Source organism: Rhea americana, unplaced genomic scaffold, assembly GCF_003343005.1.
Source record: "Rhea americana isolate MKP2758 unplaced genomic scaffold, rheAme1 scaffold_337, whole genome shotgun sequence".
NCBI lineage: Eukaryota > Metazoa > Chordata > Aves > Rheiformes > Rheidae > Rhea > Rhea americana.
In genome coordinates, this window is record NW_028186465.1 from 460,115 (window position 1) to 479,219 (window position 19,105).

General features: G+C 40.0%; 2 protein-coding genes across 2 annotated transcripts in view; one reads left to right on the forward strand and one right to left on the reverse strand.

Annotated features, from left to right (window-relative positions):
• BCLAF1 (BCL2 associated transcription factor 1) overlaps nt 1-209 on the reverse strand; it is a 30,053-nt gene extending 29,844 nt beyond the window's left edge. Inside the window, exon 1 of the mRNA XM_085311266.1 lies at nt 79-209. The gene's annotated coding sequence lies outside the window, so the exon portion shown is untranslated. The remainder of the gene's footprint in view (nt 1-78) is intronic.
• Nucleotides 210-6,600: 6,391 nt separating this feature from the next.
• The window catches only part of LOC146592314 (uncharacterized), a 27,843-nt gene continuing 15,338 nt past the window's right edge, over nt 6,601-19,105 (forward strand). The window contains exons 1-5 of the mRNA XM_085311255.1: nt 6,601-7,271; nt 10,344-10,463; nt 11,405-11,524; nt 12,662-12,781; nt 17,934-18,124. Of these exons, the coding sequence (XP_085167381.1) occupies nt 7,046-7,271; nt 10,344-10,463; nt 11,405-11,524; nt 12,662-12,781; nt 17,934-18,124 (777 nt within the window). The 5' untranslated portion in view covers nt 6,601-7,045. The remainder of the gene's footprint in view (nt 7,272-10,343; nt 10,464-11,404; nt 11,525-12,661; nt 12,782-17,933; nt 18,125-19,105) is intronic.

Below are 19,105 nucleotides of genomic sequence, written 5' to 3' on the forward strand. Positions count from 1 at the left end.
GGCCTCCCCTCCCACCGGTTCGGCCGCCGCCCCGCAAAAGCCTCCCGGCGGTCGCCTCCACCTCCGCCCCTTCCTCACCTAGCGGGCGGAACTCCCAGCTGCCCCGCTGCCTTATCACAGCTCGGCCGCCATTTCCCGTCTCGCCGAAGGAAGAGACGCGGGGCCAAAGGGAAAAAAAGAAAAAACCACCATAGAGAGCGGGGGGGGCGGCCGCTGCCTCCTGGGCGCGTCACTTCCGCCCTGGGCGGGAAGACGTCGCCGCCGCTAACCGGCCGCGCGCCATCTTGCTTTTGGGTAGCCGTCCGCAAGGAAGATGGCGGCCCGCGGGGTTGGCGGCGAAMGCCGCCGCGGGGGTTGTGTCCCCGGGGAGTAAGGCGAGCATCGGCGGGGCCTTGTCCTGCGCTTCCCACCCCCTCCGCGGTCCTGGGGGACCTCTGTGCGCTGCCGGCTGCAGCTTGTACCTCCTCCCGCGCCGCCGCGGCTAAAACCCGTCTTTTATGCTCTTTTCCTCTGAAGAGTGATCCGAGGGGACGGGGACCCTCCGGCTGGGCCGCTGGGGAGTTACCTGTCGGGGAGGGAGCGCATCCATCCACAAGGGTTGTTTGAAAGGGGTTCTCTGGAAAGCGGGGCACGGCCAGCAGATCAGCATCAAGGGGCACTTGTATCTGATGCTCCCTTGTACCAGGAAGGAGATCTCACAGCAGCRGTACTTTACTGCACTAGCTTTTGCAGCAGATGTTTGCGTAGCGCTTGGTTGCAATACATCAGTGCAGCGTTTGGGAAAAGCGAATCGGAGGAAATTAYTTGCAGTGTTCCTGTACTGTCAAAAAAGTGTGGTAAAAGACTGTGTGTGAGCAGTCTTGATGGATGCACAAAGATGCGTGTCATCTGAGTATGCCCCAAAATGGCAATTCACACTATTTAAATCTTGTACTGCTGATTTTTTTAAGGTTATTGCAAAGTTTTTGAGGCAATAAAAAGCTATAAATAAAAGAYGAGCAGTAAGAGATACATATGTCTGATTTTTGCTGAGTTTTTAAATTAAATGGACAATGATTGGGAGGTAGCCAAAACCAACTGATGAAGAAAAAAGGAAACCGGGGAGCAGACATAATCCCTTAGTGTTAGTTTGCTATATCCTTTGTAGAGAAAGTAATGTGCTGCTTATATATATATATAATGCATAGTGTTGGTTTGCTGATAAAATGTATGATTTTTTTTGACCACAAAGTCCTTCCTTTTGAGCACATACCCKTCTATGGAGCCTCCAACCAATGAGTAGTGCACACTGAAACATCAGCACAGTGGAAGATTTTAGTTATGACCACTGGTAGTTACCTGATGAGCAGCCTGAACTACTGACACTCAGTTCGCTTTCTTCTTTGTTTAAGCTTTTTCMTTTATGGAAACGTAACTAATCTTTAGGTCAAGTGCAGCTCACATGCTACAGCTTATGTTGTAACCAACAGTAAGACTCTATTATAATGTGAAGGCTTCTTGATAATGCACTTGTGGGAGAGAGCTAGCTTACTAGGGCTTGTAAGGTTTCCCAAATTATTGTGGGATTTAGTTGCCAACAAAACCCCATTTTTTAAGGATCCTGAGGACCTGTGAGATGGTCCTGTTGTCTCCCATTGGTGAATTTGTCTCTGAGCTCTCCTCTCTGTCTTACTGGGACAGAGAGGATGGTCACTTCTGCTCTTTTCTTTTGCCTCTTGTTGTATAAAAGATCATAACTACAAGCTCTCAGAATTACTCATCGTACTAAGGGTCTAGAAGGAAAAAAATCTATAGCGTGAAATTTTTGCCTTTTTTATTTCAAATATATTTGTCCAATGGTAAATATTGCAGGTTGTTTCAAGTTTTGTTTATTGCCTTCTTGAATCAAGGCTTTGACATGTGAGCTGTAGACCGAGTGATTCACGATAGGGTCCACTGTTAGCAAGAACATCAGAACATGCACATGTGCCTTGAAACACATCATACCAGTGTAATGTTGCAATCATCTRCAGAAATATACTTTAAAAGATAATGTTCTGTTTTCTAAGGGTATTTTCAAAGAAACACTACTTGACAGGTCTCTCTTTGCCTCTGTTTTGAGAGCTGGTATACTGTGTCAAGTACTTGATGCTAAGTGTCTGGGTGGTAATTTGCCTTACAAAATTTCAAATGTTTATTTTTAGATGCAGTAAGATCAAACTTTAAGGTACGTAGGCACCTCTGTCTCTTTTTGGCAGTACCTTTGACATTTTAGAGAGCCTGTCTTCTGCTATATTTTTTTTCTGCCAAAACCATGTTTTATTTATGTGTTTATTATTATTATAGCACTTCACTTAGCAGTTCTGGGCATAACACAAAGCACTAYTTATTTGAATATATAGCAGTCCACTTCAGAAAATAAGAGGTTTAAGGCAACAAAAAGATACCAGTAGACAGGAAAGCACAATAATACTGTGCCATCATTGGCCCAAGCCAAACTTCTGCTGCCAATTAGCCGATGTTCTTATTATTCAGTGAGACAGATAAGTATTTGTATGCTTTTCGAAGGCTGAGGTAGAAAGGGGGAATCACTGGAGAAGTCCATGGTGAATAGTAGTCAGTGAAACAGAAGCACTGTGCTATCAGGGCAAGTCATGCTGCTGCTAAGTGTTACAAAGAGATAATGTAGCCTCTGCTCCAAAGATGTGCTAAGAACAAAGAAAGTCAGAGTGTTTTTTTAAAAATCTTTTCCAAAAAAATGGGCATAACCTTGCACAAGTCAGTGGCTTTATGTCTCATCTTTGAGCTGTTCCTTTACATGCGGCTGTTCCCTTTGCAATAGAGATTCACACTTAAAGCAACTTCTGTAGTTAAAATCTGGTTCAGTTTTACACACACAATAACCCCCTCGGGTTAAATTTTGTCAATTCATGAATGAGACAAGCTCAAGGGAGCTGTGCGCAGGGAATTCTTCAGTAGATGGCACTCTTCCCTCTACTGAGGGATTTGATACAACGAGAGCAACTTCCTTTGTACGCTACAGAAATTGCAATGAATACCAATAAAGCGCTGCCTAACTACGCAATAAAGTAAACCCTGACAGTTTTTCACAGATCTGGAGCTCTCAAATCCTGGCGCCTGGCTTCCTCCCTGTTTAGATCACGATAGTCTATTTCTCTTCAGTCTGAATTCCTCCTGAAATCTTAATGGTGAATATTTTTTATTTTTTAAAAAAGCTTAGTAGTAGTTACGCAAGTTATACACATCAGAATTGGCGTGTAGAACTATTCTGCTTGTTCAGCCATTTTGCTCTAGTTCATGATTTTATGTTATTATTCTGTCAATGACAGATCCAGTTTAAGAACTTACTTAGCTACCATTGCTTTGCTGATTTTTGTTGTTGCTGTTATTTTGAAACCACAACATTTCATAGATCCAGTTTAAAAAGCAGTCACACTGGTTACTGAAACGAGGAAGTAACATCAGGAAAGAGGGCAATAAAAACCTGCCAGGCATTAGGAGCCATCACCTCTTAAATCAGATCTGCTTGATAACCAAGTAGTAATACATAGCCATGATTTTACAGCTTTCTAAAGCGTACATTGTTTTTTTCATCCTTGAATAGAGGGGCGAAAGAAAATAATTTAYATAAGACAAAAGATTGCATGAAGAAGTGAGAAGTGAGGCAAATTCATAAAATGCAAAATATAGATAGGTAAATTAGTTCCTTTTCTTAAAGTTCTGGATTCTGCAGTCATATAAATATTTCAATTCACTGCTTTTTAAGCACCCTTTTAAGTATTTCTCTTTTATTAGACTGGCACACTTTTCGTTATCCTTACCTCTCTCCTACACCCTCCAAAAATCCTTTAGCCACTCGTTAAAATCACAAAGATAATAACTTTTCTAAGATCTGGAGCCTGAAGCTATCRTATTTTGATTTTCTTCATTTAAAAGGGAAGAGTTTGCTACCATAGTTCAAATAAAGCTGTCAGCCCCCGTTTTTTCCAGTATTAATGTTGGAGCCTGAGCGTTTTGACCTGTTAGAATGAAGAAGCCCTAAGTTATGTGTGAAAGAGGAATATGAAGGTTATTTGTGTACCTCCCTACAGTGCCAGTCAACTTATGAGCAATAAAAAATTATGCACCATTGAGAACTGGTTAAAGAGCATCCTATCACAAGAACTGATTCAAGCAGTGGCCTAATGACAGCTGAATTTAGTGACAAATAAATGTAATTTATATAATCTTAGATTTTTCTTTCTTAATTCAAAACAAAACAAATCAGCTCCTCATATGTAAAGGACTGGACTCAAAATCAATACTTTCTGTCCTCTCAGGAGAAACTACACAGCAGCTAAAATGTTGGACCAATGTGCTACAAACATGGCACCTTCATCTTTATATCCATTCAGTCCTGCAGCTCTCTTTCGAAAAAGCAACAGCTACAACATTCATCTATTATCTGGCAACTAGATTTACACTTTCTAATGCATTTCATACAGAATTCATAACAGTCTTCACGTGGTAAGGTTACTAATTGGGAACCTCTTACTTTTGTTCATGACTGAATGGAGGTGTGTTGGACAGGCTTTTATAACACTTTGCAAAAGAAATAGGTTTCTTGCATTTCTTTGGGGAATAGGGGGAATGTGAGGTGTGAGGTTTCTTTTTTTGGAACATKCTGTTTAAGTGAATAAAAGCAAAATGGTTTAACACTATTATGGTACTGTTAATTTTTCCCTTATTCTTCTCAAGACTTGGGCTGTCATTTTGTTCAATCTGGTAAAGAAAAATATCTAGGTCATGAAACTGATCAGAAACACTGGGTTTATGATTAACATCTATAAATTTACAGCAGCTATTGTGAATTCAGAGGAGGCACGAAGACCCACAAATCAGCCTTCTAAACTTGTTTTCAAACAGTAGTTTCAAATCAAAGAACAATTTCCTGACTGAATCACCAGGATAGGTATTGGGATACCAGAGTTTTATGCCTTTAGGCATACTGCAGCCTAATTTTCAGGTCTGGTGAGTTCCTTCAACTCACGTTGGCTTCAAATGGAGTTCCAAGGGCTCAGCACCTCTGAAAATTGTTTTTAAACCATTGTATGAATGTTTACCTCAGAGAAACTTTGGAAAGCTGTTTCAGGGTTTGTAATACGTTTTGAATCCCTAGTAAGAATGTTATATAAATRCAGTCATTACTAATGGGTATCTCTTAATTTGAAATAGTCCCATTTTTTTTCTCATCCCAGTTCGTGTAGGATGAGCAWTTGTTCAAGTTACCTTAGAAATATTGCGCAACAATTAAACTTTACAGTTCCCCAGGCAGGAGAGCGTAAGAGATAGAAGGGGCATGCGGCAAGTTGCAACAAATCCTCCACCTCATTGCTATTGGGATGCAAGTTCAGACTTGGAAGTTCATAAGCAAAAGGTGAAGACCAAGTGATGGCAGAAGCAGAACATAGTAATCACGCAGATTTCCCACAATTTAAAAGATCTCTACTGAACAGGTCYGGAAGACACGATGAGAAAATAGGCTTATGTTAGCCTAGCTTTTGATAATTTTAAGCACCCACCAAGACAGAGCCTAGAACTCAGTGGGCTTGCAAAATTGGTCAAGGAAGCAGCCAGAAAAATTAAAGTCTTGGTTCTTTGAAAAGGATCGTCTGTGGAGGAGAGGTCTCACACCCACTGGTTTATGGCGGATAGGTGGCTCTGCCTGCACTGCTTGGTTTTTCATATTCGGGGAACTTACACCATGCGTAAGTAAGAGAAGAAACAGCAGCAGCCAGACAGACCTGTGAGATTTGGGTGGGCGTCAGTGTTTGGAGAAATGGGCAAAACAAAGAGTTGGATTTTCAAATGTGATTTATTTAGAAGTTTAAAGTACATTAAAAGATAGTGAGACTTTTGCTTATCAGTCCTTTATGGATTTGGAAATATTCACCAAAAAGTACAGTTGACTCTAAAACTTACCAAATGTAATGGTTAGAAAAAAATCCATCAAATCCATGAATAAAATGATAAAAGAATAATAATCAAGTGTTAATAAAAGTGATCAGCACTTGGCAAACCAGACTGGTTTTCTAATGAAGGTGGTCTTGAATCAAATCAAATTTTACTAGAAACCTCAAGAACATTAGAAATATTACCACATATTACATTAGTTAGAGCAAGGTCATTTTTAAAACTGTTCTACCAAAGGTGGCCACAGAATTATGCAAAAGGATGGGGCAAAAGGGGAACTACTCTTTTTTCCTTTAGCTTCCTTTGAAAATGAAAAYTTGCAGGTGATTTTTACAAGCAGGATTGCAATGTCTTCCAATTTTTAACTTACCTAGCGCAATCCGTGGGGTTTGTCTGACTGGAAGAAAACTTAATTTTAAATTCATTTGGCCACTGTTTTTGTTTGTTTGTTTGTTTGTTTTTCCAGTTTTCCATTCTTGCTTATTAGAAAGTTTCACTTGACTGAGTTAAGAGCTGCTTGCCCAGACTGGGCCTTTGTTCTGGTCTTTGCTCCAGAAGAAACTGGAAAAACCTGTTTAAGTACTCCCCCCCTTTTTTTTTGATCTTCCTCTCCCATTGGCAGTTGCAGCTTGTACACATGTAGACAAGGTGGTGCCTACCTTTCATTTACAAGGTTGCCTTACAAAACCTGGAGTTGCTTTCTTCATTATCCCAGAGCTTTTCTAGCCTCATGAAGGCTTTGGTGGCTGCTCCAGGAGTTAAACTCTGTGCTYCATGGAATGAGTTTAGGTCATCAGTTTATCAAGCAAAGGGTGGGTGTTTGAGCATGGCTCTGATCCAGCCTTTTGAATAATATTTTGTGGACCCCACACAGGAGATCTGCAGAAACYGGTCCTGTTGTGAAATGTAGCTTTTTGGACCCAGGAAGATCATCTCTTACAGCGACTGCACGTGGTATAGCATTATACCACATCTTCCACATAGGACAAACAGAGAGGCAGCAAGCTAGTGCAAAACGTGGGCAAGTCACGAAAAGACTTTGCTTTCCATCTCTTCCCTTTTCCCCTTGCTTCGTGCTGCTGTTGGGACAAGAATGGGTCAACTGTGTGGACGATGCCTGCAGCTGCTGCAGGACTTTGTGGCCGTAGTTCGGAGGACGTCCGCAGAGCTGCTGCACGGTATTAAGGAGTGCTTRATTCTGATAAGCAACTGCTCTTGCCTAAAACAAAGCAGCTCTAAGGGCAGACAGCTTTACAAGCCCATCCTGCAGCCTCATGAGAAGGTGACAGCACAAGAGTTTCTGCAGCACATCAAAACAGGTAGGAGGGCTTGGTTTTGTAAAGAGTTTGGGAACAGATAAGGAGATTCTTCTTATGTGTTGAAAACAGGTTAGTGGTTGAACTCTTCTGACATGGCACAGAGCAGCTTGGTGATGTAGTTACAGATAGAGCTACAGAGCATTTTTGTTTGTGTATGGGACACCAAGGGTTCGAACAGTGTAATAGCTGGATCTAGGTACAAATGGTCAGTCACTTTCTGCTGTGCAACCTTTACTAGTATATAACCCACGTAAATATGTGACTTAAAAATAAGTCTCTTAGTAATTGAAGTTAATTTGGGGAGAGGAAGGAGCAAAAGCTTTCTTTGTCTACCAGACCCAATCACTGAAGTGATACAGCTGAAACAGGCTGTGCCTACGCTAGGTGCTACTGGAGCCCAGATCTGCAAGCAGACAAATCACAGTGTGCTCCTGGGTGACTGCTGCACATCCACATTGCTAGAGTTGTGCTAAGGGTGTCTGTGCTGTATGTGGGGAAAGTTAAAATCTCTACAAATCCCACTGGTCTCCCAGGACCTTTTCAGACCCAATCATCTGGTCTGCATAAGCACTTTCGTGCAAACAGTTTAGATAGAAGACAGGAACATGATTAAGGGCCTCTGCTTGAATCAATGTAGATCCATAACTCTTTATAAAGCTTCTTTGCTTTATAGTTTAACTCCTTAATCCCCTGTTTATCTAGCTATGGTGTCCTCTCTACTCCATCCTAGCATACAGCAGCATTAATAGGAAAACATTGTTTTTTTCATTCTTGCAACCATGGAAAATCCTCTTAGTGCATTTTGTCAACTGGCATTTCCAGTGAAAAGCTGACCTAAAATCATTCCTGGTCTCAGAGTTCTTTTTTTTGAAGAGGAACCAAGAGGAACTATGTATGCAAATKGCATATGTTTATTATTGATACATTTATCAATGCTGAGTTAAAGCTACTATAGAAAAATTGCAGACCCTTCTACTTCCATTTCATTGAAGGCTGCAGTTTGTCCTTGGTGTGACACCATAACACTCTTTGAAATGGTCTGTCATGGAACAAGCTTCAGGTTAATTGTTGTGACGCTGATAATTTGGAATATGCATTGATTAGCCACAGCCAATGCTGGTATTAACTGGTGCCTTTACTCTGTGAGTGTAAGGGGTCCCATGCTGTTTATACGCTCCATTAACTGTTGAACATTAAGTACTGCCTGACTCCTGAAGTCCGCATTCATAATAGAATGAGACCTGTCAGATTTATGTACAGTAGAGACCTTCTAGGGCTGAATATTTTCTTCAAAAGGCTACCATGCTTCTCACTGCGTAAAAGACAGTCTCGGCAGTATCCCAGCTCATCTGGCAGACTAGATGCAAGGAATGGATGGTCTGGAAGAAATAGTGAGGCCATTATGGTCTTTTGCAGCACCCACTGGTGCTTTCCAAAAAGTGTAAGTGGAAGTTTTCTTTAGAAATTCTTTGCTCTCTGAGATGGATTTTCAAACGGCTGGTCCACCTCGGTCCTAGGGAGCTAGGGCACAGTAGGAGGGAGCCTGGAGCTGCTSTAACAGTAGTGCACAAACGGCAGGGTGTGTTCTCAGGAAGGTCTCAACATCCGTGACAGCGGAGACGCGGAACCCAGGACGAAGAACTGAAGAGAACCAAGCCACTTCTCTCTTCCTTTAGCACTCTCCTACGTATTTTATTCCCAAGTGAGGCAAGCCAATCCTCCTTTCTCGGCAAATTGCATCCTTATGATAATCAGAGGGCTAACATTTGGACAAACTGTGGATGCAAGGAGAGACTTTGTGGTTGGTCATTGTACTTAGTTGTTAGTTACAGCAGCACATATAGGTGAAGACTTTGYGTGACTTCTTTTTCATCACCCCTCCCAACCAAAAATGCAAAGAGATGTAAGAGATTCAACTAGCTGGTATGTAAGCAATGAAATTWAACAACGTGAAGAGATTATTGTTTTTACTCTAAAAACTAACACACTGGCTCGTCCATCCTTTTGTGTTTGTTGCTAATTATTAACCAAAATTGATCTTTATATGAATCAGTCCTTCTGTGAAACTCGCTCATSTAATCCTGAAGGTAGGAGTTTGTTAAACTTGACATGTCAGCAGCCTCCATTGGCTTGAGTGAGTTTCATACTGAGACAGGAAATTTACATCCCTCACATCCCCCTTTTTTCCATGGGAGGTAAAAAMTGGCTAGTTCTTGTTGTTCATAGAGATATCTGAATCTTTAATGTACTGCTTTAATCTCTTTTCTACAACTACATCTTGTACCTGTGTGCTCCACCAGCTAGTTCAAACTACATCATTACCTTTTCAACAGTTCATACTGTTGAAATACTGGAGCGTTGGTTTGATGGCCCTTTTTTCATCTCTGCTGCTCTGTTCCACTCATTACAAGCACATACTACAGTGGCATATAGAAGCCACGCATGACTTCTATTGCTGTATTTTTGATGGCTACTGCAGAACATCTCTTTTATTCATACAGGAAGCATAAGCGTCATACTTAAGAACAGGCAGAATCACGCTGGGAATTTGAGCCTGAGGCAAGCCCATTTGCAATCCATTTTGCTATTCCCTGAAATACTTTACTGCAGTGCTAAGGATAGGAAACACAGCAAAAATAAAATGTAACAAATTAAAAGCATAAACTTTGCCTACAGTTCATAGCTAAGAAAGCCATTTTCAAAAGATATATTTTAACAAAGACCTTCTGTGATTCAAGAAAAGATTAAAAGTTTTATGGAGAAAAAGAACACCTACATTTATACTGGATAGCATAAAAGTGTCTAAGGGTTRTAATTTATCTTGCTTCCAATCACTAGCTGCATGAACTTCATAAAAGACGTTACCAAGGACAGGTTATTCCAGACTGATTTATTACTACTGTTCCCGAAAACATGAATAGGGGTAGATGGGTTTGATGGAGCTGTTGCAGTACAAAAATCCTTATGTATTTGTTTGGCTGCCTATGTAGATGTCTACAAATTTTTAATTCTTTTTGTAAAYTAAACTTTTTTGGATATAATTGAGTCTATGCTGTCACTGTACCTTTTTAGGTTTTGAAATGTCACCACTTGGAAAGGATCCCCTGGAAGCCTTAAGGACCTTAGCATTTTCGGAAAACCCAGGGTTACAACAGTCCGCAGCTCTCTACTATTTGCATATGAGTCAGCACAGTAAGTTATCTAAGAGTGTTAGGAATTTTTCACATAATTAAAATTATTTTTTTTCCAGCTATGAAACTCCCTAATGTATCAAAGTTCTTTTTTTTTTCTTTCATGTTATATTTTCTGCTAAGGAAAGTGGAAACGCTGTCAGTGCAATGTGGGCAGAGTCRTTCTGGGTTTTGCTATGAGAAGATAATCTCTCATGATTATAAAAGGCTGTCATTTATGTACTTTTAATACATCTGAAAAAATTGAGCACAACCCCTTTGAGAGGCTGTGCATACTGAATCTCCTGAAAGCAACACAGTATGGTGCAAGGAAATGGATACAGTGCTCTTTTAAGGTTTTATATTATATAGGTTTTAGACAATAATGAAGCCTTAGAGGTCAGATGGTAGTAGAGACTCATGAAGGAAGCATTCCTCTSTGTACCAGCTTTTCCATGGGAGCACTTGGCTCCTGAGCTAATTTGTAAACAGATAGAAGAAGTCAGCCTAGATATGTCAAATAATAGRATTCCAGCAGGAGTTTGGGTCCTACAAAAGGGTAGAAATATCAGCAAAAATCAGGCTAAGATTTATTTATTTGCATTTTAAAATTTTACTTAAGGAGAACGTTCAGGTGTTTGGCTTGATAGTTTTATCCATAGCTATTTTTTTCCAACTAAAAAGTGCAGACAGCTACAATATGAGGACGTGTTATGGGGTAGAATGACTTGTTTGGTAGCTAGGCATGTTGCTTCCCTTCCCATAATGTCTTTAAAGTATTAGATTATTCAAAACATTTGCAAGGAACTTGCCCTGCTTTGCTAGTAGCAATGGAATTTAAATGAGGGGGAATAGCACTCGGCCTGTGTTTGGGAGCACCTGAGGCCTAACACCTACRAGACAAAAATGTCAGAGACTGCAAGGAATGAGGAGATGCCTGAATATTTCCCCTCACTGCTGCAGTGAACGTCCCCCTGCCTGTGGAGCACCTGGAACCCTTCTATGCCTTACTGCGGTCTGCTGATCTGGAGGTGCAACAAATGTCATCCTTGTCCCTTGTCAACTTTTTACTGGAAGGAAACAGTGAGTAATTATCAACCCATCTCTGTTCTGGTGAAAGGGTKTCTCTTCAGCCAGACCCACTGGAGGGCCCCCAAGGAGGGCACATCTACATACCCAGGTCTACACAAATCCAAAGTCCTTTGCTCACACTGTAGGTTGGACAGGTGTGAATCTGTTTTAATCTGCAAACCACATAGATTCRAGAGGATATGTTAGATTACCCCAAGCCGTATGATATCATGGGGCAAAGGAACTCAGCTCCAGCTGCAAAGGCTGGTTAGTTATTCCCAGACTGATGTGGGAATAGCTATGCTGTTCTTATTCTTGGATCAAAAACCCACCATTTACCCTTTTACAACAGACACAGCTCTCAGAAACAAACTCTGCCTCTGAGACAGTGCTCAGTTTTCTGTTATTTACTAACTGAAGCTTGGTCTTAAGTTGATTGCAAATTAACAAATACAATAAAAATAAATAAAACAAGATGTTTAGTAGATTTCACTCCCTTCACTCTCTTCACTCGCCCTTCAGTAGGGCTCATTCATTTGTGAAAGGACTGAGGAGCTGCAGATGACAAACGTCACCCTAAAGCTTAAGTTGACAGACTTCAATGAGCTACACCTAATCAATGGAGTATTTAGGGCATCTACTACGGCACTCCCTGCRCCACAAGCAATAATCCATCACACCAGTAGAAGACAGGATCAGTCTTCAATGAAGTTAGCTTTTTTTTTCTTTTCTTTTTAAAGGATCCTGCTGCAAATAGTATCATTTTACTCTTTAAAAGTTAAAAATAATTTTTAGAAGTCTACCTTCAGAAGGAAAAGGGAGCCTGAGTAAATAGTGAACCTATTGGAAAYGCAGTTTCCAAATTACATATTATATCTAAAAACAGAATTGCAGAATTGCTGACAGAAATATTTGGGAACTCCTGAATTAGAGACTCTGAGCATTTCTTACATACTTTCATGAGTCTGAAGGTGAATCAAGCAAATCTAGCTAGGGTTGGGTGCATTTCAGRCTATTTCCATGCTAGGTCCATTTARCATAATCATAGTATASACTCCARAGCAGCCAGAAGAAGGTATATTCTTTGCAAAAAAGGCATTAACAATTTGCTTTTKKTTKKYCMWTTTTTTTTCTTGAATTAATGGATAGTTGACAAAGAGCTAGTTGTCCAAATGGGTTTACTTGAGCCAATTCTGGAGCTGCTTGAGTCAGGGGATCCCACTGTCCAGTGCAATTCCTGTGCCTGCGCCATGACTTTGGCCATCTCAGGTGAGTATGTTGTTCTTTCYCTTTTTCCTCTGAAGTGAATTAATTACATCTTTTATGCCATATTTCAAGGCGAGCAATCTATTTACAATTGGTTTAGAGGAGTCATAAGATTCAACAACAAATTTCAGTATTCCTCCAACATAAATTCAGCTTCTTGAGATTCCAGTTAAGATCATTTTCTCACTGATTCTGACATTCAGTCTTCAGTGATTATGAAGCTTTTTCTAATTTCCAACCTAGATATATTAATGRCTAGCTTATCATAATTAGTTTCTGTGCTGGCTTTTGCTTCAATAGCTCTCCCCCTCTAATGTCTACAATGACAAGGCTGCTTCATTTTACTACACTGAGAAAGCCAAGCTCTTTTAGACTCCTCTTGTAAGGCAGGCTCTCTATTCATCTTAATAGCCCTTCTGGGCATAAATTATAAGTTACAGAAAGGGAAGATGGCAATTTCATCTGCTGCTTTGTGATACCACAGACCTCAAACTTTGTTACAGAACAGAGATGTATGTAAATGGTGCAAGAGTTCCTTTTCCATTCATCACTTCTGAARGACAGGTGACCAGAAACACGCAGTATTCCAGCTGGGCTCTCACCTTGGTCTTTTTTTTTTTTTTCACATCCCACGGAAATATGTTGTGTAACACATCATATGATAACATTGTSGTTTTGTTATTGCATCATGGTGATGATATAGTGCAGCTGATTTAGATGTCTCTGTCTTTAACCTGAGGATAGTGAAGCCACTCCAGATCCAATTCTCCTTCGTTCTCTGTTGAGGGCAGTCCCCTAATGCTGTTGCATGGGTCCTTTGGTGCCAGTGCACTTCTAAGCTCAAGTAGTTGAAGTTAAGCACCCAAGGAGCTTGCAAATGAGGTAGGGTTTCGTGCAAGCAGGGTCATGTAAGGGGGTAGGCTGGAGCAGTGACTAGGATTAGATCAGTTTTGAGAACCTTTGTCCCAGTTTCGCTGGGATTTAGATGCACTGAATCTATTTCTTTCTTTTTCAGAGTACATTTAGCTACTGTGGGCAGTGAGAATAAAGCAAGTGACAATTCTGTAGAATTTAATTAAATTCTAACTTACAGACTCTGATATCTTAAAGTGCCTATTTGAGAAAAAATTGTGTTTAGTCATGTCCTTTAGGTAAGCCATTTATGCTCTACAGTGATTTAAAAAAAGATAAATATGAAAGCACAACYGAATTAGGATAATTCTTTATACGGCCTTAAGGTGACTAAAAATCTAAATCCAAGAACGGTAACGTACCCTAACTCTGCTGCAGTAAGTGTCCAAGACCGTGTGCARAGTGAAGCTATTTAGCAATGTGCCTGCAAATTACTTGTAAACTGGGATGTCTGGTTACCAGCTATAATAGGTAACCAAGAATAAAACCAGCAAACAAGCCCGTTCAGCAGAAAGGATCTGAAGGTTGTTTCAACACCAGCATTTGTCCATAGAGCAAGAGGACACATGCACATTTGGAATTATCTGTATGTTTTCAGCCTGTGAGWGAAAATAATCAGTCCTGAAATAAGAACTCCTCTCAAAGTGGACAAAAACTGAACTAAAAGTTCGTAGCAAGACTTTAGGGAAAGCTGAACATCTGCGTTAAGCCAGACAAAGAGAATGCACTGAGTACAGAGCCAGGGATAAAAGCGATAACACGCAACTGAAGCTGAATTTGATTTTGGTGCATATGCTACCAACTGCTAATGCACAGTCAGAATTAGGGCAGTTATTTTTCAAGCACACAAATGGCAGAGAGGGGAAAGAAAGAATTTATAAAYGCAGGTTTCAAGATGAGTTATTTAGACCCAGCCTGAGTAGATGCTATGATTTTCCCACATTAGAGGGGTATCTGAATATGTGGCCCTCTTCTAAAGGTACTTTAAGGGGGATCAGATCAGAGGTTGCAGTGGCATCTGGCCAGGGGCTGTATTGTTAAGTAAACAAGCAGCCCTGAAAAGAAACAGAAGCTTGATCTAGCCTGCCGTATTTCTTATGGAGACTGGAATGCAATTACACACCCTGGTGAGAGAGATATCTCCATCCATTCTGTCACAAGTTTCTGAAAAAGCTATGAAAAGGTTTAGACACAATATCTGACTAAAACTAGAATGAGAATGGAGAGAAGGATGAGGGAAAACGATTTATATAAAAGAACATTTGGCAAGCCCACAACGATGCGCTCTAACGAAGACAGCAGAGCTGAACTGGTCAGCTAGTAAACGACCCCAGGGAAAAGAAGAAAAGATGAGGTTTTCCTGCTCACGGAGGTTTCCATCAYGTGCATATCTCCACTGGCCTGTTATGAGAGCCAGCGTTCCCATGGGAGAGGTGGTGCCGGGTGTCTGCAGGCCACCTCCCTGCTGGGCGAGCACCGTGTCCAAGGCCAGCCCGGCTGCTGCAGGCTCCCCGTGCTGGGCAGCAGCGCTGAGSCCTCGGGCGGAGAAACTGCTTCAGCTCTCACGGATGTGAAGTCTTTTCAGATCAAGTCAGCTGTGTTTTTTAAAGGAAGACAAGTGCCTTTGAAGAGCACAACGACTTGATGCTCTGTCACTGCCAATGCTTCCTTAGGAAGAGCATCACATTGGAAATGTGTCCCTGGGAGCYTCTCTCACAAAAGGGTGTGGGATCCTCCTTCCCTGCCCTAGGAGAAAAGATGGAATAAAAAAAGGTCGCCCAAATTCTGTAATCACATCGTCCAAACATGAGCTTCTCTGCCCCATTCATAAATAGTAATGGAGAATATTCTGTGAAAGAATGAAGGAAGCAGCAATATCTGAATTCTTCATAGTTTTGYCTTTCTCCTTTACTCACCTAATTAKAGTTTACATCAGACTGGACTGGTTTCCATCAGATGGAACTGCACAAAAATATTTCTGCTGCTGCTGAGGGAAACACAGGAACAATATACAGGGAGACTGTATTGGAGAAAGGCTTGTCTATAAATCATTTTTGTCTACAAAATTGATCAGAAAGTGTCACCAGAGTAATAGTTTCCCACATGGAAAAGCTATTTTTAAATACATGACTTTGCRCAGAACAATAATTTTGCTCACAGAATGACACTATTTTTTCCAAAATAAAGGGTATTTCCTTGAGTATAAAATGTTCATATGAAGTGGGTATTCACAGAAAGGGGTTTATCCTGGATACCAAATGCCTCCTGGCTGAACTGGACCTGAATCACTATCCTGGGTTACCTACACCAGTCAGTTTGCCAGTCTAGATGGGCTGCAGCTATAGAAATAACGTTTTTRTTCTCTTAAGTCTCTAAGTTTATTAGCACCTGAAGAGTTGATCTCATCTTGCTTTCTGCTACTTCTTATTTCTCTTAGCAAGCTTTCAGAGACTGGCCACTTTTTAAACCATCTAAAAATGTATGTAAATGAAACAATACTGAAAACTCCAATGGACTTCAGTGGTTGTTTTTCTCAAATAAATAATGAAAGATGTAGAACAGGGGCATTGCTTTTTTCTATTATGGAACATCTGCAGAATGCTGTGATATAAGAGAAAATGATTTCTCTAAAGACCTTTCAGAAAAGGTCATAAAAGAAGAACATTGTCAATAGGTTATTTATTCAAAAAAGCTTTGTCTTGCTCTCAATATGGTTACTACTGCTCTGCAGGGATCCTGTAAGTTAAACAAATTTTTCCCTTTTAAAAGTCTTTACAGGGCTACTGGTTCCTGGAACTTTTGAATATGCAAAATATTTGGTCACACAGAGCTGCAGACTCCAGGACAGAGAGACTATTCTCGTGCTTGCCAATACTAAGCAAGTCAAAGAGCAGTTTCTCTTCTTAATTTTCTTACTTTTTTTTCCTCTTCAGTTTAATTTGTTTTGCTTTATCTAGTTGCAGCCAACATCTCTAATTTCACTGTTCTGTGGCTTAGGCTTCTAGATTAAGGTAATGGCTGGAGTCCAAACCATGAACCTGGAACTGACCTCGCTAAGTGCTGTGTATAGATTGAATAAAAAGATAGTCCTGACCCAAATCAGCTTATAAATTTACAAAGAGATAAGATACAATAAATGTGGGAGKACCACAGTCTCAGTCAGAAGGGAGACAGCCATCTCCTCATGATGGCAATTTTTTTCCAATGTTTCTTGCAAATGTTTTGTTGGCCTCAAGGTAAAGGGATGGGAAGATCATAAAGGAAGGATTTTCTCGTATGTARGGGTGAGTTGAGCCTGCCTTGACTAAGTCCAAAACAAAAGGAGCAGAATCAGAAGCAGATTTATTTCTAAATTATATTTGCTAAAGTTTTTAGTATTATATTTTAGGGCATATTGTAATATTACTATATCCAGTATATATACTATATACACAATATATAAGTATGTTATGTAGTATTTTATAGTATTTAGTGTGTTATAGCATTATTTAAGCATTCTAGTTAATTCTCTTTTTAAGTTTTTCATTCAAGAGTCTCAAACGATTCTGCAGATTTTTTTTGAATTCTGCTTGTGCACTAGGATGTTGAACACAATTCCACAAATTAATACACTGCCATGCAGCGAARCAGCACCACTTCAGAGAAGAAGCACCTTTCAAATTCCAGTGGTTAAGCCAAAGTCTGTTTTCAGAAACCTGTATGTTGCTTGTAGCTGTGATTGGGGTGTCACAGACACATTCGATAGAAATTGGCCCACTGAATATACCCTGCTAAATTAATTCAGTCTTAGCTGCAATTGATCATTATCATAATGGATATGATAATATAAAATAATTATGTAAATTATTAGACAGTTTTTTTGCTAGCATGTTGTGAATAAGTCAGTTGGAYGTACTAGAGGTACAAGGCAAGGATGGCACTTACTAACCTATTTAAGAGGCATTAACTTCTTTTTATCTTAATCATCCCATCCACAAAACAAAARCATGCTATGATCTTATGCTAAAACCAGCTATGATCTATGGCTAATCCATAAGGCATGAATTAGTTGTTCCTTTCTGAGGTATTGGAATTTYTTAAGGGTTTTCCTTTGAGCTTGGAGAGAAATTTTGATACGCGCCAAAAAAAGTCAGAAAAGTAAACTCCCCAAAAAATTAGTTTTATATGTCCTGTTCTTAACTCATAGTAAGAGGATACTGCATGGCAATGTCTCATTTCTTTCTTACCCTAATATTTTCCCCAGAGTCAAACCGGGAGGCTATTGGTGCTGCTCAAGGAGTTACACCCTTGTTGGCTCTTGCCAATTCCTATGATCCTAGAGTCCAACAAAATGCAGTTGGTGCTATTCTCAACCTCACACAATCAGGTACTAAAGATTTATCTGAAATTGCTGAAAGAAAATTTCTTGMAGATAGAAAAATATATAATTCGAAAGTATTAAGCCTTAATGCATTAAGATAAAAGTGTATCTGAGCAACAAGTGCTTTCCTTTGCACATGGCATTCATGATGATACTATAGGCTGATGATTWTAGTTTGGCTTCTCTTTAGCCAATATAGACCCATTTTTTTCCCTGACCCAAGATTTTCAACCTCAGGAGCTAATGTGCAAGCAATTAAGTCATCAGTCAAAGAAAAAGAAAAAAAAAATGTTAAAAAAATAACTTGGTCTAAAAAGCTGGCAGCACATCTGGAGGTACTTTGACGCAATCTCAGAAACTTATCTAACAATGTTCAACTCTTTGAATGTTTGACTTGTATCCCTAACTCGATGTTGCAAGATGCCAGTTACAACTATTATGTGTCTGACGTTGTTTCCATTAAAGGCTCTTGGGATTTGTGCTATATCAGCTTGAGCAAAAGCGATGTTTGGTCCTAGCCAATAATATTCCCACCTATAAACTCTGAAACAGAGGCCAACATCAAATCCCACCCATCTAGATCATATTGTTATCCCACACAGCTAAATAATACAGCTGTGAGTGATATCTTTTATCTCTAAATAGCAGAGAGGAATAGTTGGCAAGAACTTTTATAGGCAGCTATTACACTTCTACCATTGTTCAGAATTTTTTAATATATATATATWTTTTTTACACAGAAACCATGGTGAATGTCATACCTGAGGTTTTTCAAATTCTCTGGCAGGTCAGATTCTCTGAATAATCTTTAGCATAAAACTAGCAAGGACTGAAGCAGTCAGACAGCTTGCAGGCAATTTTGCAAAAATGACTGCATACAAGTAGTTCGCATAAAATCTAAATTATATTTTCTGCACTCACACTTATTGGAATGTATCTGGATGAATAGCATCACTCTCTAGACCCTAACAATTGTGTATTTTGAGTGGTTCCTTCAAGATGGGAGGAAAAGAAGAGGCAGGACACATTAACAGCACTTTTTTTTTTTTTTTTTT